The sequence below is a fragment of the Phragmites australis genome, chromosome 9, assembly GCF_958298935.1.
Source record: "Phragmites australis chromosome 9, lpPhrAust1.1, whole genome shotgun sequence".
NCBI classification, from domain to species: Eukaryota; Viridiplantae; Streptophyta; class Magnoliopsida; order Poales; family Poaceae; genus Phragmites; species Phragmites australis.
The window spans coordinates 31956739-31983876 of record NC_084929.1 but is presented as its reverse complement, the minus strand read 5'-3'; the positions used below and the strand labels follow the sequence as shown (position 1 = coordinate 31983876).

The 27138-nt window shown below is 41.1% G+C and overlaps 3 protein-coding genes and 1 pseudogene across 5 annotated transcripts; 2 read left to right on the top strand and 2 right to left on the bottom strand.

The window, feature by feature from the left end:
* The first annotated feature begins 145 nt into the window (after positions 1–145).
* On the top strand, positions 146–4828 carry LOC133927932 (uncharacterized; annotated as a pseudogene).
* A 1173-nt stretch (positions 4829–6001) lies between these two features.
* Positions 6002–10888, top strand: LOC133929194 (single-stranded DNA-binding protein, mitochondrial-like). 3 transcript variants are annotated; one of them, XM_062375849.1, is made up of 8 exons: positions 6002–6206; positions 7546–7622; positions 7756–7919; positions 8025–8233; positions 8343–8443; positions 8756–8815; positions 9257–9326; positions 10600–10888. In XM_062375849.1, the coding sequence occupies exons 2-7, from the start codon at positions 7553–7555 to the stop codon at positions 9271–9273; spliced, it is 621 nt and encodes a 206-aa protein (XP_062231833.1). In that variant the 5' UTR covers positions 6002–6206; positions 7546–7552; the 3' UTR covers positions 9274–9326; positions 10600–10888. The 3 variants fall into 3 exon arrangements, with proteins under 3 accessions (XP_062231833.1, XP_062231831.1, XP_062231832.1); XM_062375847.1 differs by lacking the exon at positions 6002–6206 and adding an exon at positions 6736–7216; XM_062375848.1 differs by lacking the exons at positions 6002–6206; positions 10600–10888 and adding an exon at positions 6736–7216 and having other exon boundaries at positions 9257–9556.
* On the bottom strand, positions 10048–11585 carry LOC133928154 (uncharacterized). The gene is made up of 2 exons (XM_062374409.1): positions 11492–11585; positions 10048–10373 (listed from the first exon to the last, which is right to left on the bottom strand). The coding sequence occupies exons 1-2, from the start codon at positions 11583–11585 to the stop codon at positions 10048–10050; spliced, it is 420 nt and encodes a 139-aa protein (XP_062230393.1).
* A 6448-nt stretch (positions 11586–18033) lies between these two features.
* On the bottom strand, positions 18034–21966 carry LOC133929193 (ABC transporter I family member 10-like). Its single transcript, XM_062375846.1, has 5 exons — positions 21240–21966; positions 19982–20068; positions 18936–19061; positions 18735–18857; positions 18034–18344 (listed from the first exon to the last, which is right to left on the bottom strand). The coding sequence occupies exons 1-5, from the start codon at positions 21543–21545 to the stop codon at positions 18135–18137; spliced, it is 852 nt and encodes a 283-aa protein (XP_062231830.1). The 5' UTR covers positions 21546–21966; the 3' UTR covers positions 18034–18134.
* Positions 21967–27138: the final 5172 nt, after the last annotated feature.

The following is a 27138-nucleotide window of genomic DNA, read 5'->3' as shown; positions in this document are numbered from 1 at the left end:
CGTGTGCTCCATTTCCACCTCCATCCTCCGCCGCGTCAGATCGGCCCCAGTCATCGCTCGCTAAGCCGTAGCCCTAGCGCCGCCGCCCGCCCCGGAAACCACAAGAGCCTTGGGGATCGGAATCACGACACGGCGGAGGGGACCGATGGGCGAGGAAGCCAAGTACCTGGAGACGGCAAAGGCGGAACACTCCGTGTGGCTCATGAAGTAACACCCCCCGTGGTCTCTCGCGCCTGGCAGGCCGCCTCCTCCTCCTTTCAACACTGCGGGCGCCAACCCCAACCCCGTCGTCGCCAAGGTCATCCTCTCCCTCGACTCAGCTTCGAAGAGCCTTCCCTCTAGGCAAGGCCTGCAACCCCGTCCATCCGCTGGTCCTCGGTGCTTCGGATTTGGGTTATAGATTATCCTGGGGCAAATTTATTGGGAACTTGTGAAATTTCTGTGGTTGGTTAATTGGCCGCCACATTGAAGCTGCATGCTTGAACAAATTGCATAGTTGTTTGAGTTAGTCGCATAATTTAGGTGTCTACTTGAATGCTCTAGGGCTAGAGAGAAATGTGCATATTACATGAAAAACAGACAAATGAGACATCCGTATCCGGCAGCCTCGCAACACAGACAAATGCTCTAGGGCTTCACTGCCTTCTCTTCCTCTAGAGAAGCTGGCTTCATTACATTCTCCTTCGCATCCGGCAGCGTCGCTTCTAGATCCAATTTCGTCTCACCCAGAGAGCCCAAAGAAGAACAAAAAGAAAATCAAGAAGAAAGGCTCTAAGAATCATGTGCCGGATATGTCGAAGGCCATTGTACCAGTGAAGAAGGCCACAGATATTGGAGCAGCGTGGACTAGTGCCAATATGAAATTCGAATATGGTAAGCTCATGATGATGGTAGATGGCCTAGCAAGGGGTGGGACAAGTATGTATCAACTTGCATAATTACTACATACAGGCTTGTAGAGACAGCAATGCCACATCTATAGTCGTACAGTACAAACGATGACACTTCTTAAGTAAATATGACGACTACTTCATTGTGAGTTTCAATGAATTATACAACCTCTTCAACCTTGAGTTCCTAGACGTATCGTTATTATGAGTCTTCACATTGTAAGTCCCTTAAAACTGAATATTCATTAATTAATATCACTAAGTCTTGAATCTAACTGTGTTCTTATCTGTATACACTTAATGAAAGAAACAAAGAAGAACAAGGATTCCATCATATTTCTTGACCCTGAGACCATTACAATATCGGTCATCCATCTTCACCCCGACTTCGATGTGGACCAAGTGGCCAGGATAATGCAATAACATTCTAAAATACACTATCTATTGGGTGCCCACAACACCAGTGGCTATTGAATCTTACTGGTTATTTTCCTCAAGTGGAATTTGGTGTGGTACCTCGACTCGTCAAGACCAGTAGGACGAAAAGGCAAACTTGGAGAGCATGATTACAATGCTGTAAAAGGACTCCTCGACGCATAAGTTCTGCCTGGCTTAATATACATATTTAACTTTTCTAACATTCAAATGCTCCCTAATCGATCTCTCTTTATGCATGGTTTTTGATAAGTACCTTCGAGTTCAACCTGACTACAACGAGAAAGACGACCACAGACTGGCACACAAGTCTGGGTTCGCGGTAAGTGCTATCTAATAGATTAGCATATGCTCTTTGTTGCTATTTTTTCCTTTTGATTTAACACTAATTTTTCTGTTCAGTAGTGCCACCAACAACCACGGGCAACGTCTACGGATTTTATGTTGCGTGGAACATGCTCCTTACGCTCCGTATGAAGGATCTCAAATCCTCCCATGTAAGTTTAATACGAGATGATTTATAATTAATTTCAGTAATTAGTTTAATTTTATGGTAACATAACATTGGTTACGTGTCAAATTATGCTAGAGATTTGACACTCTTTTTCGACATCGGTGCAATCATGGAGATTCGACGACGGATCGCCGAGTTCATGGTGTTTGAAGTCATCAGCCCACACAGCGAGTTCCACTATAGAATCCCTAGTTTGTGATGTTTTGTGTAGTATGAGTTGATCGAAACTTTGTAACATTTGTGATTCTATAATGAATAGATTGGAACTTTGTAACATTTGCGATTCTGTGATGAAGTGAGTTCTTATATAAGTGTGTTTGACGCTATGAATTTGGATGCGTTGTTATTATTTGCAGGGAGAAGAAAGCTGTCAAATTCTGGCTACGCTCCAGGATGCAGCCAGGAAGTAGGCCAATCCAGCAGGACACCATAAATATAAGTGGCAGGTAACATATTTACCTGTTACTTATGTTAAATATAAGTGACATATAACTTAGGTTACCCGTCACTTATGAATTCCCCCTAGCACATGTAGCACATGTGTGACAGACATAAGTGATGAGTGAAGAGTTTACCCGTCACTTTTGTCTGCCACCAAAGCACATGAGAGACACTTAAAGGTGACGGGTCGAGGTTATGATCTATCATCGATGACCTAATTGGTGACGGATCTAATTATCAGTGACACGTTCAGGTGATGAATATGAGACCCATCATCTATGATAGGTATGATCCATCACCAATATCTATTTTTCACGTAGTGACATAAGACTAAGCGTTTCAACGGGAGTAGTATAAAAAATTGGTTCTAGATTCCAGCATTGGTTTGGAGTACTCGGGTGGACTATGTATATTTGGTAGGAACAGACCGGGAGAGACTGATTGAACTGCAGCATGGATTATATTTTAGAACAAGAGGAGGAATCGACTGTACTCTGTATAGTGGAACAGCAAACTGAATAGATATGTCATATTCAAGCAAAGCAAGTGTCCCCATTTCAGTTGATTGTGTAATTGCTGCGGTCTACATACGCTATCAAGAGTACATCGGTCTTGTTGCAAATTGCATCGAGTGATTGCAAATCCTGGAAGGTTTAATTTGAAGAGCTGATGCCTAAGTGTTATTTCTGCTCATTCTGTGTTTGTTTCATACTCATCATCTCTTGCTTTTGTTACCTATCGTTCTTACATGATGCTATTGGAATGACAGTTCAAAATGGAGTGGGCTCAAACTAACACTGGCAATACACCTAAAAGCTACTCTTGTGTTTTCTCCGAATCTAACCAAGGTGGGAACCAAATTCGCAGCTCGCCAGCTTTACACTGCTTAAATGCACGCCTCACTATCTATGATGGACATCTAGTTTACCGTCCTGACAGACATGATTTGAATTTGTTCTTGCATGTCAAATATCCATTAATGTTTGTTTCTACCTATATCATTTTAGTTGACACAACGATTTCTTTTTGGTGCAATAGTAATCTTGTGGAAACAGCCAAGTATGCCGAACTATTCATGCGTATGCCACATGTCTAGCATTGCACATTTCTACGAGAGTGCTAGATCTATACTCGAAACATTTTATCTCTGCTTTGTTTTTGTGGGATAGAAATTCATTAAAATCTCTGATTTATTTTCTGCACAATACCCAATTATCAGCTGTCTGACATAAATATGGCTAGGTGGTTATTTTGTTCACCAATATTTCCTAGATCGTTTAATTCGCGGTAGGGAATTCATGCTGATGCTAAGAAACTTTCGCATAACCTGCGCATGCTGACTTATCTTCTGACAAATTTATTTTAAAAGAAATAAGAAAAGTAAGGTCATATGTGAAGTTTCACTTAAACAGTTAAACTTATCAGAGCCAATGGTTTCCAGATTGATTTAATTAGTATGTTTTTTTAAAAAAATTAACCAGCTGGCTTCAGGTGGGCTATAACTGATAACAGGCTGCTTGCAGGTTTACTGCCTGTAACCAGATGGAAAAGTTACCACTTTGCTGCAGCTCTGTGTTTTTTGGTTCCTGAATGATTTTTGGGTTCTTCCAATAGCACCCTTTTAGTTTTGAGTACCACTGAAGCATACCTCTATCTGTTGCAGAGAAACTTTCATGTGAAGGAAAAGTCGAGCATAAATTTGACATGGAACCTCACAGTGATAATTTGGTGAACTACGGAAAGTTATGCCGTGAAAGAACGCATAAATACATGGTTAAACCTAGACAAGTGCAGGTAGAGTGGTTCAATGGTTGTATTACCTTATTATGACATTTTCTAAAGTATTGTGGTTTACCCTTGTGTTGATCACTTGTAGGTACTCGACAATGACCATGGAATGAGCATGAGACCAATGCCTGGCATGGTTGGTCTAATACCTCTCTCACTTCAAAAGCTGAGAAATTATTCATCGTGCTGTTGTCCTTGATGAGAGAGATGAACATTTTCTTGTTACCTATATGCTCGTTGCTTGGGAAACAGTTTGTACTGTTGAATTTACTCTCCTTTTAGGTCAATCTCAATTATGCTGCTACCGGTCAGTCTCTTCATCTTGAACTATGTAACTGGTTCAATTTTTTGCTTGTCAGGAGAAGAAGCAAACACCAACCAAACCATCCGATGTCAAAAGAACTCGTAGGGATCGCATGGAAATGGAAAATATTATATTCAAGCTTTTTGAAAGGCAGCCCAATTGGGCGCTAAAGGCGCTAGCGCAAGAAACTGACCAGCCAGAGGTATTTTCTGGGCTCTTTCTTAATATTGTTAGTAGGAAAATGCATCTGCGAAGATAAATAAGTTTCAACTAGATATATTTTGTTTGTTGTTTGCTGAGTGCTCATGCAGTTGTTGAATGCTTGACTTTGTGCAGCAATTCCTGAAGGAGATATTGAACGATCTCTGTGTGTACAACAAATGAGGACCAAACCAGGGAACGCGTGAGCTCAAGCCTGAGTACAAGAAATCCACAGGGGACACCGATGGTGCTTGAAGATGGTAGTCTTTTTAATTGTTTTTGTTAAAAAACTCAGTCATGAGAAGAAGACATCCCTCTGATTTTGTTTTAAGAGAGAGGAGTACCGAATCCTTTAAAAAGATACTCATATGACCTACGAGTTTCCGAGTTGAAGGTTAGATGAACGGCCTTTCAATTGGAGACTCTACTAACTAAACTATTGCTCAGTTCTCTTACCTGTTATTGTATGGCTGGGATGCTGACAACTTGTTGGTGTGACGTGCCGAATCATTAGTTCTCTTTTGAGAACTCATGCTAAATGTATGTAGAACATCAGATGATTCAGTTACATTTGTTTGCTTTAAAAGGCATTGGTTGTAAAGATATAAGCTGAAACACATTGTTTACAGAAAAGAAATATCTGAAACCGCATGTTGGAGTGTGAGTTCCAGGATAATTTTACCTCGTGGGAGTCACGATAAGGATTTGACATGTATAGAGTTTAGCCGGTTACCGCAGATAAAAGGGACGACCTTAATGTTAAGTAGACATGCCTCCAAAATTTCCTGGTGTTCTGTGTATAATTGTATATGGGTATAACTCACCAGGGATGGCTGATGGACTGATGGTGGGTTAGTGAATGTTATGACTAAGGTGCTCCTAGTCATTTCCACATTTCTATGCGGGTTACAGAATCGGATGCTGCTTTGTAAAAAACTTATGCTCACATTTTACGTTGGAAGGCATGTCCTAAGAACGAGAAATTTTATTGTGTAACGGATTTATGTAACTAACCAACCAAAAATATTATAATGTAGAGCATGTTATCATCTGTCATCCCATAAAATCTGACCTCAAACAAAAATTTGTATAGGGAGAAATAAAAAAGAGAAATTTCATCTGTGAATAGTACCTCGGTATGAATCACTGATTTGTCTCTTTTTTGTTTCTTCCTGTACAAGTTGTTGTTTGAGCTCAAATTCTATGAGATGGTAGATGATAGCACGCTCTACACTATCAAAATTTTGTTGGATTTTTTTACAACTTCCAATATAAAATTTTGGTTGATTGATTACACAACCGTTCCATGATAAAATTTCTCCCTAACAACGAAGTAGTTTTTTCCTCTCAAAAACATCGGAGTACTACTTAAAACCGATCGTTGAAAGCACACGTGCTGCTCGGCCCAACCCAACGTGCTCAGTCACTCGATCCGCTGCAGGAGGCACTGGCCCATCTCGCCGGTCGGCAGTTGGACCTTCCTCTTCTTTCCGCCGCGGCCTCTCTCCCGGGAAGCGCCTCTTCCTCCCTTCGGCGACTCCATCAGCGCAAGGAGGCACCTCCGCCGGCACCGCCGCTCTAACTGCTCGTCCGGCACCGCCTCCTCCTCTGCTGCTTCGTATCCAAAAAAAATGTACGTTCTCCATCTCGGTACTGAGCCACAAATCCCCACCTGCCTTTGGAAACTTTTGTCATCTCTGTAACTTGTCGCGAGCGCGAGTATCTGTCGAGCAAGTGTTAGATGCTTGCTTATGCAATCCGGGATGGGGAGTGCTCAGCCTGCACTTTGTGTTTAGTGTTTACCATCTCGCGATGCAGCAGGCGACTGCGGGTTGGGTAAGGTGGCTGCTTGAGTGGTCAGGGTGTCATGCATGCAAGGTGTTTGTTCAAATGCCTCAATGATTTACCATTTTCATTTGATCGTTGGCATTTTTTTCTCCTTGTAAAGTTTAGTCTTACCACGCGATATAAACATCCGCGATTATCTCTTGTGGGCACTATCGTGAATTCGTGATCCCATCCTAAGGCTAGTCCTTGTGAACGACCAGATTGCCTTGGCGTCCATGTGTAACGACTAACAAGACACGGACGAGTTCAGGGAAGATAGAACCAGTGGAAATGGAGAATGCTAGTCTGATATGCCCATTCTATTTGTCGTGGAGGGATACTGAAACGGGATTTGTACCTCTGTCCTATGTGGTAGCTAAGTTTAGCTGGATTGCTCTAGACAGTAGTGTGTTAGGCTTATAATTTTTCCAGAAAAGAGCAGTTTGAGCTTGCAAAATGTTACGCCGTCCAGTCCAACATTGGTTTCTTGTGTTTACTACAGCACCTCACAATCAGTCTAACCTTTACAATCAGTCTAACCTCTATAGTTGACTAATAAATAATGTCCAAGTTGCCCTACATTAAGAACAATTAATTGTGGCTGGATCATTTCTGTTCAAATTGTCAACCCTTGTAACATTTTGCCCCATTATTAGTTATATAACTCCCAATAATTAGTTCACATTGGATAAGGAAAACTGTCTATTGTGAAAATATGTGTCACTTTGAGAAGAGAAATGACTCGCCCCAGTTTTTATCAAAGCAGGCAGACCGCTGTCCACATTTATCGCTTTGTCTTCCCCTGTCCGTGCCCAGGTATTCATCAGATATGAAGTGTTTGTCTGATGCTTTTTATTATTCTGCAGTATTTTTCCTTAGCTCCTGTGCACTAATTTCTCATCATTCTAATCACGCTATTCAGAAGATCAGTTGGTAACCTGATGTACCTACCGTTTTCTTCATGTTGCCTTTTTACTGTACAAACTCAGTAAGTGCATAAAATGCTTAAAAGAATGGGCCTGCTAACGTGAATTATTGTACGAAATTGTTTGCTATTTTCTTTGTTTCAACTTCAAGAAACAAGAAAATTTCCAATAATTACATTATTGTTATATCATTTCACCTTCTTTTCTTTATTCATGTAGATTCAACATGAGTCCTGTCGGCACTGGATTGCTAAAGGGCTTGAGGAGGGTCTTGGAACGGCAAAGGAATTCAATTGGTAGGTATTTCCATGCTTGTTTTCATCAATTTTCACAGATTACACCTGATATGTAAGCTGTGGTCACTGATCAATCATATTACGACACATACATTTATACTGAGGAGTTATTAAACCTTTTCTCTCTTTGTAGATTTCTGCAGAAAATCACAAGCTTGGAGTTCTACGGTTTCTTTTTCTGACCTTGATGAGAAGGGTGACGTGGACTATGACGTTGATCATACAGATTCAAAGAGAGAGTTACAACCCCAAAGTGTAGATCCCCAAAAGGGCTGGGGATTCCGTGGGGTGCACAGGGTATTGAAACATTAAAAAGTGGATTTCCTATATATTTATATGAAATGATGCCTGTTGTTTTGGTTTTGAGAAGCTATTTTATACTTATTGTTCTGTTCTTGCTAGGCTATAATCTGCGGTAAAGTTGGACAAGTGCCTGTGCAAAAAATTTTAAGGAATGGACGTACAGTAACTGTTTTTACTGTTGGAACTGGTGGCATGTTTGACCAGAGGGTAGTTGGACCTGAGGATATGCCAAAACCAGCTCAGTGGCATCGAATAGCTGTTCATAATGACTATCTAGGTGCTTATGCTGTTCAGAAGCTGGTGAAGAAGTATGTGGTTTAAAGTTTAAACCAAAAGATCATTTTTTTACCAATGATGTAGCTTTAAATTCTAATTTTGCCGTGGATGGTGCTATATTTATTCTTTCACCTTTATCAGTGCTGCAGTTTATGTTGAGGGTGATATTGAAACCAGGGTCTACAATGACAGCATCAATGCTCAAGTCAGAAATATACCAGAGATCTGTGTTCGACGCGATGGTATGTCAGATCCAACATTCAGCTGAAAGTTTGATGACAATTCAGTCTGTTCCTAAATCCTAGTAATGTATCATAGTGCGAATACATTATGTCAAAGTAGTTCTCATAGGTAGCTCAACGACAATGACCGCTTTTTATGTGGTAACAAGCATTTCATTTTGTTTTCCTTAAATGCCAACTGAATTACTATATTGTTCTGCTTTCTTCAAATTTGCTATGCTTGTATGGTAATATACTTTTCTTTTACCTTTTATTTCTATGCATCTCTATTGCGCAAAAGTCTTATCTTTGGAGAAATTATTCTATGTACAGGCAAGATTCGACTGGTTAAATCTGGGGACAGTGCTTCTAGCATATCACTAGATGATCTAAGTAAGTTCACTGACTATCTTAAGGTTCTGATTTCATAGCAAAGTACACACTATCAGCCAAAGATATAGATTTTTTTATTTCTTCAGACAAACCAAAGGCTGTTTGGTTTTATCAAATGAATTCTGTTTGATCTTCCTTTCTAATGATTTGTATGGAATTGCTGATTACTATTTTAATTTCCACCTTTTTTTTTTCAATCTAGTTGATATCATGAGAATCTGGATATCAGACCGTCCTGTAATTTCTCATATCTTCCTTACTCCGTAATGTATTGAAAGCTGAGCCTGCAAGTTGAAATATTCAAAATACTTAGGCTGGTGCTTGTATGGGTAGAGAATTATATATCCATGCACGACTCTCACAGTTATTCCCATACAGATGTGTGCTCTCTATTTTCGTGTTCACCTTGCAAATCATAATAACAATATCCTTTGGTTGCAGGAGAAGGACTATTCTAGTTATAGCGAAGCATGTCAGCACAAGCCGGTCAGGAGTAGGCTTCTTGCTCGAGGCAAGTTTTGAGTGTGTGTGTGTGTGTCCGCGTGTCCGTTTTGGTTAGTTTGAGCAGTATTAGTTTAAGAGTAGTGCTTCATCCTTTCTGACTGGATATGCATTCATTTGAACTTCAGCTTATAGTCCCAAGTTTACATATCTGCAGAACACTTCAGCTCTCACTGAATCATTTCTCTATCTGATTTGGTGCTACTATTTTTCCATAAGATGTGCATCCATCGTTATCCATGCCTCCTCATATTGACTTTCTTTTAGTAAAAAATGATTTGTTGCTAGTAATATTTTAAAGTACCTTATACTCAAATTGAGTAAAACAACTGTTCACTCTATCTACACCATGAGAATCCAGTAGTCAGCATTGAGTCTTGACTACAAATTATTTGAATAAATCGAGGATAAACAAGCCACCAAGAAAATACTTGAAGACAAAAAAATTCAGCACAAGTAATATTGTCCTCTCAAAAAAGGAGAGACAAAACAAAAAAGAAGCTACATATATCTACTGTGGAAGACATTTGCATATATTCATGCACAAATGCAGTAATCTTGACTCTTGAGAACTCATGTTATTAAGATTGGTCGTATTTACACTTGTCATGTTGCCTAGGAATATCCAAATGTAAGCTAGGAGATGGAGAGACTCGCACATCAGTGCATCTTAAGGTGACTAATAAACGCATCATTGTCTGTGTTCCACGGTTGGAAAGCTTGTTACCTAGCTAGACTGGGCGCGCCTTTGATGGTGTTGCTGGCCTCATCTTGTCCCTTGACCTCCTCCTGAGCATCTCCTTCATGCCATCGGCCACCCGGACTGCTGGGCTTGACAGCGGCATCCTGCAGAATTCCGTGTGAGCCTTGATAGCCTCTTCAATTCCATCCTGGTTGCTCCTGTCACGACCAATTTGATCCCCGACGGCTTCTGAGCATAAGCCACAGAGCCATTTCCCTCCGAAATTGCCCCTGACGTTCTCTATGTATTCCCGAGTGCAGTCCTCTTTCAGGCCACAACATTTGCACCTCACCGATTCAACGTCCATCTTCAGTACTGATGAACACACAGGGTGTGTAAACTAGCAGAAGCATAGAAATAGAGCTGGAAAGCGATAGGGAGGGACACCAGCAGAGAACAATAGCCAGTAGGGGCCTCAGCCCTCAGGACTTGGTTGCTACTTGTATGCATGGAGAATCTGGAGAAGTTGTCTTTTCTTCCTTTGGTTTGTCTTGCTTAATGCTTAGCTTGATCGATGATTGAAAATTTCGGATTTGTGCAGGGCCGTTGTATCTTCGGCGGTGCACTACAAGTTCACATGGCTGCAACTGTGTTGACGGTACATGTAGGAGCTGAAGTCTCTACTCTTGATTGGCAAATGCAGTAAAGTTTGGTTCAGTTCAACGTTGCCGCTTGTAATTCTTTCTGTAAGTTCCTGGTAGCTTGAAGTTGAAGATCGCTCATGTTCTGAGACTCATCTCGTTCAAGCACCGTTTGGTTCCTTTTTTTACTCTTGGCTAGCCTAGCCTAGCAAGGTTAATGGATAAGAAAACATAATTTGGTTGGATTGATTTTAGGCAACGTGAGCGAGGGTTTCCTTCCTAGCAACTAGCAAGGATTTCCTTGCCTACTCCACTAGAAATGAAGGCAAGGCTAGCAAAAGAACCAAACATGTTGGCTGCCCTGGCTTGGGCGTTGCCGATCGAGATCCCTGCCATCGCCATCAATTGCCGTGCCATTGTAGATCTCTGTCCTTTTGCGCCATGTTGGCTGCCGCATAGATCGATTGATAGGAGTCCTGTTTTCTGCTCAAAACACCGGTAAAAAACCGATGGAGGCTGTGCGACTTCGTCTCTGAGAAGGTACGAGGGAGTAGATGCGCACAAATAGTCGTCACCTTGTTTTCACATCCCCGAAGGACATTGTCCGGCCGGCTGCTAGCACTTCTGTGCACCGGGGATTGGGATGATACTGTGATAGGATATTCTGAATTTTGGAAGGAAATTTTATAAGATACTTCGTCAAAAGATCCGTACGAGATTTTAATTTATACCGTTATTTTCTTATTCAATGGCTGATACGTGTAATTGAGAGAAAAAAAAGAATTAATATACAAAAGAAAGAATCTTTCTAGAGACGGATCTTATAAAATTTCCTTTCCATTCTCGCTTTACCGTGTGCGAAGACCCCGAAATCACGGCGCAGGGCGTACGTCGTAACCGGGAACTCCTCACGCGTCCGTCCGAGCCCAGGCCTTGAGTGCACCATAGCGACCTCACGCCGGCGGCGCCCGGACCTGCCGCGCGCGTTTCTTCGGGGCCGTCGCACGGGCACCTGAGACAGCGAACCGCCCGTCCCGGACGATGGCCAATTTGTCGCGCTCGGTGGCCGAGGTCACGGGCCGGGGCAGCCACGCGTGGCCGCGCCGTGGCGTTTTGGCGTCTCGCACCGCGGCTCCGACAAACAGCTCGGTGGCTAGTGGCCACTCGACCGGCGCCTCCACGTGAGGGCGCTCGCCGCGCACAGGAAGATCCAGCGTTCCAGACGGCTCAGAGCCCGCGTGTGCCGTTGGTCGGACGGCAAACGCCGCCGTTGCAAGTGGGAAGTTAGACTTAGGTTCCGTTTGTTTTGGATTTGAATCGTGGTTATAATATGTAAGTTGAAATAAATAGTTAAATTGTAATTATTATCTGTAAGTTAAAATAAATAGTTAAATTGTAAAAGCTAGATTGCTATAAGTCAACTATTCGTCTTTCATCAGTTTTTATAATCTATAATTCAACTTTTAAAATTCAATTTATTATAATCTATAAGCTGTTTTTTTTACAATCTCCAATTAAAAGAGGCAACGCCCGCGGCAAGCGAGATTCTCGATGACATGCATGCCGAGTGTTACATTCTCAACGAGTTTACCACACTTATCTATCCGACGAGTCCCCGGGAGACGGATATCGAAGTATCGAACGGCATTGAGTCCAAAAACTAACTTTCATCTATACTTCCAAAAGTTTCCGAAATGGCCATAAACCATTGGTCCTGATCTATACTCTCTAGTACCACTGCGACTGTCAGTACCACTTTATTTTTCGAATGGACTGTCAGTACCACGACAAGCGGAGACCAAATGATGCGTGCAATCGACGGAATTCTAGGATGGGCCAGGAACTTTCAGACAGTGGGGGTCTCCTGCAGCTGCAACTTGCAAAATTCAGTAGAGCCCATCCTCCAAGTTTTCGAACCCAAGCTCCCCGGCCGTGAAACATTGGAGAGAACGTGTAAAACCTCACTCCTTAATCCGTATTGTAAATACTTTCGGTTTTTCCATTCTTGTATAATGCGTAGTCACAAGAGGACAAACCCAAGAGATAACGCTAGCTGAATATGCCACGACAGATTCTGCTCGTCTGCAGAGGTGCGTGCCGTCTAGTACATGTACCAACCAGGCGGCCGGACACGTGTGTCCCATGCAATCGTAGCTCGCACTTACCTCACCGGCCACCGCTCGCTCACAGGCTCGCACGGGCAAACTCTTTTTAGGTGGATCACCACAAATCACCAGCCCGGGGATTTGTAAGCGCGCTCAAGCTCAATCTCTCCTCCCCGTACGTACGTGCGCACGACCAAACATGCAGCTCACGGTGCGAGCGAGAACGGGCTGATAGCACCACTGGTAGGAGCGGTTGATGCTCACTATCCCAGCCTCAGTCTTGATGTTCGTGTCTCGTCGGGCTCACTTTTATATTTGGATTTTTTTCAGACAGCATGTGGATCAGAAGCGTGATGTGCTCATGGCTTATAGAGTTAGAGACTTTATAAATCTCTTTAATAGATGTGTGTATATGTTATAGATTTTAGGTAGGTGTGTTAAGTTTGGTGTGAGTTTAGATATTACAATTTGTACTTTAGTGTTGAGGCTAAAAGAAACTCATCGTGCGAGCCATGCCACCCGCTGCATTCATCCTCCTCCTTGCTCTCTCCACAAGCGCAGTGAAGGAGCAAGAGGACGTCGACCTGGAGGTGACAGTGTGTGTAAGCAGTAGTGCATGTGGCAGTGCCTGTTCGGCATGGCCGAGCAGCGGTACCGTGTGGCGCGGTGCGACGAGTACGTCTGTGCGAAGCGTGAGGAGCGAGAATGGTAGAGCGAGGGGGCGGAGCGGGAACTTGACCGCTACCTACACGAGTGTCGCACCAACCCGCCAAAGCCCAGCTATGAGCATAAGTGCCGGGGGCTCCCCTACATGGAGCTTGACCTAAACTATCTTTCAGATATGTATCGGGACCATAAAACGTCAACATAGTTAATATATCAATATAGTCAATATGACTAATTTGCTAGTTGTAGCGAAAATGACCCTATAATTAGTCTATGATTGTGATTTTGGTGATTAATGATAACATAGTCAATGAGACTAATATATTTGTCAAGAATATATGTTAGTAGCTCTTATGGATACAAAGTTTGATTGAATTGGAGAAGTTCTAGGAGATTGTTCTCACTGGATGGTCCGGAGTACTAAAGGCTATAATCACTGGAGTATTCTCAGCAGAGGAGAAAGAAGTCACCTGATAGTCTGGTGTTAAGACCTGTGTACTCATCGGAGTGTTTCTGCTCAGAAGGCAAAATGGAACAACCCACCGGATGGTCTGGTGATCAGTGGAAGATACACACTGGAGCAATTCTTGCAGAGAGGGTTGCAAATGCTGAAGAGTTATGATTAGTTGACTGGATGGTACGGTATTTAGCTTGTGCACACCGGATGATCTCACTGGAGCATTCATACCAGAGAGGATGCAGCTGTTGAAGAAGAAGGATGAAGTCACCGGATAGTCCGGTGATCACAGAGATAGTTGCACCAGAGTATTTCCAAGGAAAAAAAGAGAATGTTTAACTCACCGGATGGTCCAGTGTAAATATAATGAATACCGGATGAATACATTGGAGCATTTTACACATCGAGTGCTGCAAAGGCACGGTTTGGCTCAGGATAACTCACTGAATGATCTGGTGATGAAGAGATGCACACCGAAAGCTTCACCGGAACAATTTACATAGAGAAGATACAAAGACTCGGATGGTTCAAGATAACTCACCGGAAGATTCGGTGATGGATTTGAGTATACACCGAAGAATCCGGTGTTTAGAATAAGTTTGCAATGGGTTCCAATGAGGCTTTGGGTTTCCCTTCTGACTTTGTTGATAGCTCTATAAAGGCTTAAATGTTTGATGAGGAAAAAACTCCACTGGCCAATACCTTTGGGGACACGCCAAAGAATCATGATGCTACTAGTGTGTCAGAGGCAGGCACCAAGAGGAAGAGAGCCATGCTAACTGAAGAAGATAACCTTATCTCGAGCAACATGACATATGCTGTGAATAATGTTGCTACTACCATTCGTGAGACCAAGCGAGAAGGTGCATCCTGACCTCTATGGTGTTGTGATGTTCATGCCGAGGTTCACTAACGAAGCCTTGATTGTTGCTTTCTCTCATCTGGTGGACAACAAAGCTCAGAGTATTGCATTTGTGGGGATGAGTGAGGCTCACCGTGTGCTGTGTCTTAGAACCTTCATATCCAAACACTACCACATGTAGTAAGGTTGGTTTCATGTGATTGATCCATCTTTTGTGTAGCAAGTTTCTCTTTGCTATTTGATCCACAATATTTTGTGTAGGGAGGTGAAAGGTGACACTAGATTAGGTGATATTTTGTGCAGGTATGTGAAAGATGACACTAGATTAGGTGATATTTTGTACAGTAGGGTGGGAGGTGATAGTGGATGGAGTGGGTGATTCTAGACACCTTATTTTGTTGAGAGACATGAAACTTTATAATTTGCTAGATTTAGATTATCAATCGTTTGTGAGGTGATTCGTAAATCCCTCAATCTTAAGTTATGGATAAAAATCCTTTTTTCTTTGATTATGTATTAATCACTTAAATTATGGTTTAATATTTTAGATCATAAATATGATGTCTCCTGATTATTTCATTATGATGTCTATTTCCATGATTTTTCTACCACCTTCCACTTTGGTCATTTTACTGTGATCGTAATGATGCAAATAAATTAAATTTGAGCTTCTTTATTCATAGCTTATCTGGTGCAAGTGTTGTGAGCGAAAGTTGAGCTTCTTTATTCATATTTTTAGTTCATGATGTAATCATTATTATTTTGCTATGCAATTGTATTTACTATTTGAGAAGTGGTGAAAGTATTCTCACCGTAACAACCAGGAGGTTATCACACCAATTGTGCATGCGGGTAACTAAACAAACTCCCTCATATTTGATTTTTCAAATTATATGCTCATTCAAACAACCAAACAAGGATATCTACTTAACTAAGATATATACATATAAGTAACCAAATAATATGTGTTACATATACACATGATTCATTTAGCCTAGTTTACTGATCGAAGTCAAGTTAGAGACATACGGATAACTAAACGCACTATATAGATGCCGCCTCGAGTTTCACTCCTTCTAGAGCTCCCACGCGATCAACATGAACAGGGGTGACAACGCCACAACGCTTTTTCTAGGCGACCTGTTGGTCACATTGCAGGCAGTTTACGTGGGTTCGCAACCCATGTCGCTGGGAACAGTTAGCCGTGTTCATTAGGGTAGAATGGTAAATTTGCTTGTTCTCGGATCAGAAATAGCCAATTTTGTTGTATCAAACGAGCACGACTCATGTGAAAGAGGACGGGAGGCGTTCTTCTAAACTCAAGAAAGCAAGCTCGTCAACTCATGCAATTTTGGCATTTTTTCAACTCATTTTATTTCTATGTAACAGCACATGATGCATGAAAGCAGTTACAGAATACATAGAAATGAAATGACCCATTTTTTTTTATATAAAATTGATCAGTCTCCTGTTAAGTTCATACTGGAGTACTGCCGTCTCTGCATGATAAGCTTCTGAAACAAATTATCAAGTTTCAGCCTTCTCCACTCTCCAATACTCCTTACCATACTGTCTGGCCTACCGTTCCGCCATCCTACAATTGACTATTGCAAATTAAAAGTATCTGGGTGGCTGGGCCCGAGCCCAAGCCCGAGCCCGAGCCCGAGCCCGAGCCCAGCCTATCCTGATAAGTTCAGTCTGATTACTAGGGTGGCCTGGGCAGCGATTTCTGGCCAAAAAGGAACCAGGCTTTTCCCAGGCCAGGCCTGAGCCAAGTAAACGCTCTACTTGGGACTAGGGAGGAGCCGAAAGCAAACCACGATTAGATATTCAACAATCAAGGAGTTAAGCAAGTCAAACATGATCTGAAATATTAGATATACGGGCCTAACGTATTATATTTAAGAATAATTCTAAATAAATTTTAAAGACCTAACTAAATGGAGGTGAGATGTATCTTTTAACCTCACTTCACTATAGGAAGCAGAGGTAGACTAATTTAAAAAGAATTATCTCTTTCACCTACTTAATATATGAGAATACACGCGCTTGTCTCGCCAGGACAAAAGACACAAGCGCACGACCTCTGCATGAATGGTCTGTCGAAATAAAATCTAGTAACTTGTGCATGTACGGTCTCCTTTTGCAAATTTGCACACACACACATACACACACACGGCGAGTCTATTCTGCGTCTAGACGCAACAGTGAAATACATTATGCCACCCTCAGTTGTTGCAGCCACCTTCGTACCACCCCAGTTATGACTAAGAAACTAATCAGTTACGACGGCATATATAGATGAGTTACCATCACATGATAAAAAGTGTATAATTACGAGAAACATTGTAGTTTACTGCTGCGACACATCCAGTTACGACTAAGAAAATAGTCAGTTACGACAGCACAAATAGTTGAGTAACGATCACATGACAAAAAGTTATTTATAATAGCAACTATACTGCTTTTTGGATCGTAAGTAAGGTGTACGCAGAGGTGACCTAGTTACGATCACAGTTACGACAGCACATATAGTTGAGTTACGATCATATGACAAAAATATCAGTTACAATAGCAACTATATTACTTTTTAGATCGTACCTGAGGGTGTGCGCAGAGGTGACCCATTTACGATCACATGACAAAAAAGTGCATAATTATGACTAGATAAGGTACCTAGTTACAATCATATATGTTTGTAGTAACTGACCTATCTTGTGAGTCGTAACTATACTGTTTTTTTATCGTAACTGCGGGATGACGCAACAGTTAAGAATCCGATCGTGACATGAAATTGATTCTCTATATATATCTTCCAACCACCGCCACAAAAGGTATACGAAATTAGGATTTTTGCATTGCGCCACCACCGGTAGATTACTCTATTATGTTACACTAACATGCACCAACGAACAAGAGCAAGTCTCTAAGAACCCAACGCTCTTGAGATCCTACGCTGAAAGAAAGTAAATAAGATTTTTAGAAACGCTCAGCGTAACTGCTCACGATCCGCTTCCTCTATATCATCGCAATTTGCTTCATCTACATCATCACAGTCTACATCCTCTTCATCGTTGTCTGTTGCATTGTCATCATAGAGGTCTATGCATCTCACGCTACCGACAGGTATATTCATTGTGTGCCTATTTTACTATTACTTTCGTCCTGAAATATATTACAGAGATAATACTAGTTAATCTGTTTCTGCTCATGTTATATTTAGGAATTAAACTAAGTCTAAAAGAAATTCATATAAATGTCTCAAATCGATGTTTCAGCAAAACTACTGTCGACCATAGCCAAAGAGGTGAATGCTTTAGGTTTTTATCGAATTGTGCTGGAAAATAAACTTCTTTCCAATTCATTGATCTACACAAGAAAAAAAATTGCCAATAGCTTTGAGGATCATAACTCAAAATGACCAAAGTACCGAGCTTGTTTTTTCATTATAAATCTTGATATGGTAGAGACGCTGCCTTGACTGATTATCTTGCCATCTTCCATATAAATAGCACCATCTGCATATTCCAGTTCTTCTAGCCGATGAGTCACCCATAATGCGGCAACCTCCCCATCAGCAGCTACAGAGTTTCTTACCGCCTTTAACACGCCCATCTGCACTAGCAGGAAATGGAGATTAGAGCGCTCATCATAATCAAGAAGAACTATCACATAGGAGTAGCATATAGCTTTCAAACTGCGTATCAGAAACAACAAAACAATTTATGAACATAAAATTTTTGGTAGAGGACATGCCATATAAAATTATAATTACAGTGCAAGTTATCCATAACTTACATGAGGCATGATGATAAACACCAATGAATGGGAAAGAAGTAGCAGGAGATAAGGATATAGCATTAACAGAATCATAATATCAAGTAATATAAAAGCAGACCATATATTGCGTATTTTCAGAAGTTCTCATACTACAACTCAAGTTGGAAATGAGATGCCTACTGAATATTGGTGTTTCGAAAACCAGAACATGAAGAAGGTTGGTACCTGGTCATGTTCATCTAGGAATGTGGTCAGTTCGTCCAGTAGTAGTACTTTAGATGCTTCAGCCAAAGCACCGGCAATTGCAACTCTCTGTTTCTGCCCACCACTCAGAGTTTGGATTGGCCTCTGTTTTGGATGAAGGATGTTTATAAACCATGTATAGACATTAAATTATAATCCAAAAGGTGGATTTCAACTGCCTACTTGAGAGTAGCTCAACATTCCAACGGCATCCAAAGATTTCGATACCCTTGACCTGACCTCATCTAAGGAAAGGTTGAGCTTACCAAGACCAAATGCAACATCAGATTCCACTGTAGGCATCACAACCTGCATCCAAAGGACAAAACTCAACAGGTAGCAAAATACTTGACGTGATTTGAGGTAAAATGCATCACTAAAAAAGCTTTTGCACATTAAGAATTGAATTGTTCACATGCTGACATGCTGCAAAGCCATAAGCCACTGTTTTAGGGCACATTTCATACATCTTAGAACTCATTTGATTCATGTGCATCCATTGAGTGATAAACATAAATGTATGGTTTGTTAAGGAAATGAAACTTCACAAGTTTTATGTTCAGTAGCCAATAGGCTATAGTGTCAATTCAAAATTCACTCTTATACATGCAATGTTCCAAACAAAGAAGGCTATTAAGGAACATAGAGCTACACAAGAGAAGCTTGTGGCACCGTTTTCTATTGCATGGTTAAACAATATGTCTTCATTACCAGTGACCTCATCATATTATAATCAGGTTGCACAACTCACTGATGCTAGCAAACTAAGCTCTGAGTTGTATCTTACTGCATAGAAGTGGATATTGTGTGAATTTTGGTAACCCAGTAGGATATGCATGCAAAAGTTTTGATATGACAAGTTGGTCTGGTCTATGAAGTATTTAGTTCATATATTCAGACATATGAATAATTAGAAGCATCAATTCATATCATTTTACTAAAGACATTATGTACTCGATATGGCAAGTTGGTCCGGTCCATGAAGTATTTAGTTCATATATTCAGACATATGAATAATTAGAAGCATCAATTCATATCATTTTAACTAAAGAATTATCGTCCCATACAAAATTACATCACTAACTGCTGATCAAAGTTTAACTCATAAGGTGATACAGGCTACATTGAAATTGAAGTCAAAAGATGTTATGTGAGTAATTGCATTGACATTACTTCAGATTCCACATAAAATGTCGTGTGACATAATCTAGCAAAACAGAAGTTAGAACCTGGTGATCAGGATTTTGGAAGACATAGCTGCATGGCCTATTTATATACACTGTTCCCGCAGATGGATTAAGAAAACCTGCTAAAACCTGGAAAAGCATTATGTTAGCATTTATATCCATTGGTGCTAATAAGAAATTAATCAACCAATTCTTGAAGTTATACAGCCTATTAAGTAAAAAAAGAGCATAATGCAAATAGCTTACAGCTTTATAAGGGCAAGCAAATAAAGCTAGCTTGGGAAACCAATTCATGTTTGTGGCTTCCACATTAGATATTGTAACATAACAAAAGTGGACGGTGCTACTATTTTGTTTATGTCTAACTATTATCTTCTTATTAGAATGAAGTCAAGAATACTATATTCTGGCCTAAAAGAAAATGTAAATTGACAGTGCCTAACTGCTGTTCATTGATCCAATGATTGATGCCCTTTTCTGGCTTTGTTATGATGCACCACTCTTCAGATGTGATGTCCAATTGACACCATGAAGATTAAAAAAAAAATCCTGACATTTGTGAAGAAGGATTTATTAACTTTTATTCTTGGCTTTCAAAATGGACTTTCTAATCCTTGTTGGCAACGGAAAAATTATCAAGCAATATGTAGTTGCATCAGTCCACTAATTAAGTAATTATACAAATTGACATTCCCAAGTCCTCAAAACTTTTCTCAACACCAATAGGAGAATGAGGTCACCCAAAGGTACAACGGCTTCAACATTTTCCAGAAGTTCAGTAACCCATTTGCACAAAAAACCGTGACTCGTGACTCAGAGGATGAGGTGCTAGACCATGATTTCTAGCCAAAATGTCCTCTTTTCCATTTCCAATTGAAAAACTCAACAAAACGCTACCGGACGCATTGGGTAGGAGAATTCAGGTCACCCAAAGGTACGACGTCTTGCTTCAACAATTTCATGAAGTTCAGTAACACATTTGCCCAAAAAATCATGACTCGTGACTCAGAGGATGAGGTGCTAGACCATGATTCTAGCCAGAATGTCCTTTCTTTTCCATTTCCAATTGAAAAAAAAATCAACAAAATGCTACCGGACGCATTGGCACATTGCAAAAAAACGAATTTAGTCGTTTTAAATTAAAGACTCATATAGCAGGACATTGGCTGCTGATCACAATTCACAAGCTGCTAAACATATCACTTGCAATCTGCATGCACCAGCTGGAGAATTTCAGTTCTAACCAAAACTCTCAGTGTTGTACGGATAAAATGATGTATCCTAGTTCGGAGGAGGAAACCTTGAGCAATGTGGACTTGCCGCAGCCGTTGGAGCCGAGGAGCATCCAGAGCTTCCCGGGCGGGACGCGGAGGGAGCAACCCTTGAGCACCGGCAGCACCCGCCCCCGCCGCGTTGTCACCGAGAGCCCGACGCCACGGCCTTCGATGGCCAGCGGGGCCGGGGCAGGCGGAGGAGAGGCCGAGGCGAGCACCCGCCGGCTTGGGCAAGGGGGAGCGGCTAGGGTGGGTCGAACGGCGACGGCGGAGGAGGACGGGGATGGCAAGCAGCGGATGGAGGAGGCGCCGCCGGTGAGGCCACGAGACATCTCGGCGAGGGGAGACGAGAGGGAGGAGCGGCTGGGCCGGTGCTGCAGACGGGTAGGCCTTACCCAAAGCTTTAACAACGCAAATGCCCCCGTGGGACCAGATCTTGAGATCGAAAGCGGTGCGGCGGCGGCCGACGGCGTGGATGAGGCGGAGCGCGACGCTGTCGTCCACCCCGTCGCTCACCAGCACCGCCACCTGCAGCAGCGCCCTGCCCGCCCCCGCGCGCCGCGTAAGGTGCGCCTCCACCAAGGGCAATAGGGCGCGGAACGACCTCGGCGGCAGGCGGGAGCGGAGGAGAGGTCCAGGGTTTAACAGAGCCGGGCCGCGGGCTCGGAGGAGCGGGCGAAGGGTGGAGAAGACGACGCGCAGCAAGGGACCACGGGTGGCGCGCCTAGAGCTTGCCGTGCCTCAAGGAGTAAGAGTTCAGACTCGTAAGGGAGAGGGGGGAAGGAAATTTTATAAGATTATATTTATAAAGATTTTTATAAAATTTATTTATATTATTTATCCTGTGTTTTAATAGTTAGGTTGAAGAAGAAAAAAAAATAGATACGGTCATCGTAGGGGAGAGAGTTTTTTATAGCGTAGGGTCTTATAGAATTTGCTTCCGAATAAGAGAAAATTTAATTTTTTTTCACCCTAACATATTTTCACTCCTAAAGGTCATCTGCGTCTGCGCGGATAAACAGTACCCACTGTTGAAAGTGCATTTAGGCTTTTAAGTTGGTTTAGTGATAACAATAAAATAATTAAAGAACTAATGATATTTATGAAGTATGGACATATGTAATTTGATCAAGAAAGAATTTGACGTATGGTGATCCAAAAAGAAAAGAGAAAGCGGCATATGGATCTTATATTTTTAAATTTATTTATCTTTTGAAATTGAGTTTAGGATGACGTATTATTAAGAGGGATACAAAATTTACTTATTTGCGTAGAAATAAGTACTCAAAAGATCTAACAAATCTATGAGAGATACATCGAACACAACATTTGCATCTAGGTTAGCTCTAATCTTTTCAAAATGTGCAAATTTGGAGTGTTCATATTTTTGCGGATAGTTCGCACTTTAGCAGAGTTTGGGTTAACTAAGGGTATGCGGAAAGTATGTACCTTTACGGAGTGTTCGCACTTTTATAAAAGTGTAACAGCTAGTTTTTGAGTGTGAATTATTTATATCCCACACCATCTCTCTCCAACAGCAATTAGCTCATTTATTTTAACCTAACTTAAAACGAGCAACTCAAGAGTATTCAAAGCTCCCCTCTCCACTCCCCTTTATGATTCTAAGTGAAGTCTTGTGTAGGATTGAGTGAGAGCAAGGAGAAGTGCTAGTGAGATTTAAATCCATCCTTTGAGCACTAGTTTTCTTCATCAAACCAATGATTTCATGTTTGTTACTCTTGGTGGTTTGTCCACCCAGACGGCTAGGCGTCGCCTATTGAGCTCCCAATCTTGTGGTGATCCCCGGAAAGTTTGTATCACTCCTGCAAATTTAGGTAAGCAACCCTAGCTCGATCTTTATGATCGTTTGAGTGAGAAAATGGTTGAAAGAAATCCGACTCTTTGTGAGCACCTCAACGGAGACGTATGCACTTCTTTGTGGAGTGATCGACCTTCGGTGAATAAATCTTTGTGTCTCATTTGTCAATCTCTTGTAATTTGTTGCATATTCTTATTCTTATTGATTTTTAGGGTTTCGACCCGATCTATCTCTTTGTGAGGTTTGAGCTGTAGGTACTTAGAGAAATAGGTTGGAACATTTCCTCTGGTGCTTGGTAATTCGTGGATTTGATCCACGTTGTTGTTACATAGGCATCAATTTGAGTTCTCCCAAAAATATCCAGAGTATTCGCAGATTTCTATGGAACCTCCGTATATTTGTAGAGGTTTCGAAAAAATCTACGGAGAGTCTGTATTTTTCTGATTCGCTGCTTTTAGTTTGTAAAATTTTTAGGTTCTGCTTATTCACCCTCCTCTATGCGATATCAGATCCTTTTCAATTGGTATCAGAGCTTAATCTCCTACAATACTTCGCCGCTTAGAGAATTTGAAGATGTCGACATCCGGGGAGAAAAGTCTGAAGAGTCCAAAGGATGATGCACTGAGCAACGACAAGGGCAAGGGAGTTGCAATTGAATTCAATTATGATAAGTTGAATGCATCTAACTCTTATATCTCCGTGTCATCCGAGCGTGCGTCATACTTTGATGGCACGCACTATGATGCTTGGAGGTACAAAATGAAATTACATTTAATCTTTCTTCATCTAAGTATTTGGAGGATTGTGTGTATATGTTTTGAGCTACCGGATAAAGATAAAGAGCTTACTTCTGAACAAGAGCAAAACCTTCATCGTAATGCACAAGCTGCAAGTGTATTGCTTGGCGCCTTAAGCCCCGAAGAGTTCAACAATATGGACGGACTTGAGGATGCCAAAGTGATATGGGACACACTCCAAGTTGCTCATGAAGGTACCACAAGTATGAGATAATCAAAGATAGAGTTGCGTGAAGGGAAATTGTAAAGATTTATGGTGGAGGACAATGAAACCCCTCAAAATTATATGACCGTATGATGGTGCTAGTGAACAAGATTAGATGGCTTGAAAGTGAAGAGCTGGATGACCATAAGGTGGTGAGAAGATTGCTAAGAGCCTTCGAACCAAGGAACCCCACCTTGGTGATACTCATCCGTGAGAGAAGTGATTACAAGAGACTCACACCTAGTGATGTGTTTGGAAGAATTCTTGCTTTTGAGCTCATGGAGTAGGAAGCAAATGAAGTCAATAACCTTGTGAAGCAAAGTTCAACCTTCAAGAATAAAGAAATAACATTAAAGGCGAGCAGGAGAAAGCAAGATGAAGAATTGAGCTCCGATGATGAAGAAATTACTTTCTTTGTAAGGAAGTTCATGAAATTCATGAAAAAAGACGGTTATAGCAAGTACAAGAGAGACAAGTTAAAAAGAAGATCATCCAAGAGGGCTTACTATAAGTGTGGCGAAGTTGACCACTTCATCACCGAATATCCAAACAAGAAGAAAAATAAAGACAAGGAAGAAAAGAAGAACAAGTCTTACAAGAAGGACAAGTACAAGACCCACAAGAAGATCTATTCGGGTCAAGCTCACATCGGCGAGGAATGGGACTCCGACTCTGACTCCAATGATAAAGAGGTCGCCACTATCATCATGCGCTCCTCTATATCGACAAAGTCATTCTTTAGTCACATGGGCGATAACGACGACACTCCTAAGTGTCTCATGCCAAAGGGCGCAAGGTAAAAACACAACTCAAGCACCTAGATAATGATAGCGATAGAATGACAGTGGTTGTGAATCTTTGCTTAAAGGTCTAAGAAAAAATATCATGTCTGAAATGAAAAGGCTAATGGAAATATTAGAGAGTCAAGAGGAGATTTTCGAGAAGCAAAATGACTTGCTCATCCTTGAAATGGATAGAAACCTTGAACTTGAGAAGCTCCTTGCTAAAGAAAATGATAAAGTTGAGAAATTGATCAGAGATCTTTATTTGGCCAATATCTGAATTGCTAGTCTAAAGTGTAGCAATACCACACTTTAAGAAAATCTTAATTGTTCGGATGAAACTCATAAAGCTCTTGAAGTGCAATTTGATGCCCTTATGAATATCATATCTTCTTCTAATGATGCAGCATTTCTCTCTAATGCATTACAAAGTTGCTCTCGTTGCTATAATATTGATATAAATGCTTGTGCTACTAATGCTCAATCCTTGCAAGCATTACAAAAGGAAACTGAGATACTAAGTGCCTTGGTTAAATATGGGTGATTGAAGACGTACAAATCCAAGGATGCCCTATACAAGACCATCGAGGTTAAGGACAACAAGCAAAAGAGAGGGCTTGGCTATGCCATGTATTTGGGTACACCAAGTGAGCGTGTGGTGATAAATAGCAAGAAGTGCCTCAAGTTTATCAAGGGAGGTAAGTAAGTTGATCTCACCACACAAGTTAAAAAATCTCAAGGCTATGCACCTCAAGCTACCTTTTATGCTTCTTATGTACTTATGAGAAACCACCGTGGTAAAATGGTTGCTCCATATGTTGGTACTCGCACAAAGGATCGAGTTATGACAAGGAATATGTGGGTGCTAAAAGTTCTTGTGACTAACGTAAAAGGATCCAAACAATTTTTGATACCTAAAGTAAAAGCATAATTGTTTTATAGGCATACTCTTCCGGTACATCAAGTTGAGTGCTTGATAGTAGATGCACCAATCATATGACCGGAGAGAAAAATATGTTCTCATTATTTAAAGAAAATGGAGGATCACATGAGAACATTGTATTTGGAAATGGAAAAGGAGAGGTAATTGGTTTAGATAAAATTACTATCTCAAATGATAATTCTATCTCAAATATCTTGTTGGTCGAATCTCTTAGCTATAATTTATTGTCTGTATCATAACTTTTTCAAATGAGCTATAATTGTCTTTTTACTAATGAGGATGTGACCATCTCTAGAAGAGAAGACACCTCAATAGTTTTCACCGATCATTTGAAAAGCAAGCTTTATCTTGTTGATTTTTCAACGGATGAAGTGAGGTCTAAGACTTGTTTGATTGCTAAGTCTAGCATGGGTTAGCTATGGCACCACCGACTAGCCCATGTTAGCATGAGAAATTTATCTGAACTTTCAAAGGGGGACACATCCTAGAACTAACAAATATTTCTTTTAAGAAAGATATAATTTTTAGTGCATGTCAAGCGGGAAAACAAATTGTAGCTCTTCACCCTGTCAAGAATGTGATGACAACCACAAGGCTATTGAACTTCTTCACATGAATTTATTTAGACCAATTACCTACATAAGTATTGGTGGTAACAAGTATGTCATAGTTATTGTTGATGATTTTTCTCATTTCACTTGGGTGTTCTATTTGCATGATAAGAGTGAAACACAAGCCATATTCAAGAAATTTGTGAGAAGAGTACAAAATGAATTTGATATGAAAATCAAAAGGGTGAGAAGCGAAAACGGAAGTGAATTCAAGAATACACAAATTGAAGAGTTTCTTGATGAAGAAGGAATCAAACATAAATTATCGATACCCTATTCCCCTCAATAAAACGGGGTTGTTGAGAGGAATAATAGGACTCTCATAAAGTCGGCAAGAACCATGCTTGATGAGTACAAGACATCGGATAAATTTTAGGCGGAGGCTATCAACACCGTCTGCCATACCATCAACCGGTTATATCTCCACGAGATCTTGAAAAGGACCGCATATGAGTATCTAACCCGTAACAAGTCAAATGTATCTTACTTTAGAGTTTTTGGTAGTATGTGCTTTATTCTAAACAACAAATCCAAAAATTCTAAATTTGCACCAAAGGTTGATGAAGGCTACTTGCTTGGATATGGATTAAATGCTTATTGATACCGTGTTTTCAACAAAACCACCGGTTGTATTGAAATAACACGTGATGTGATATTTGATGAAACTAATAGCTCTCAAGTGGAGCAAGTTGATCTAAATACTGTAGAGAATGAAGAACCTCCTTATGAAGCAATCAAGAAGCTAGCCATTGGTAAAGTAAGGTCCAA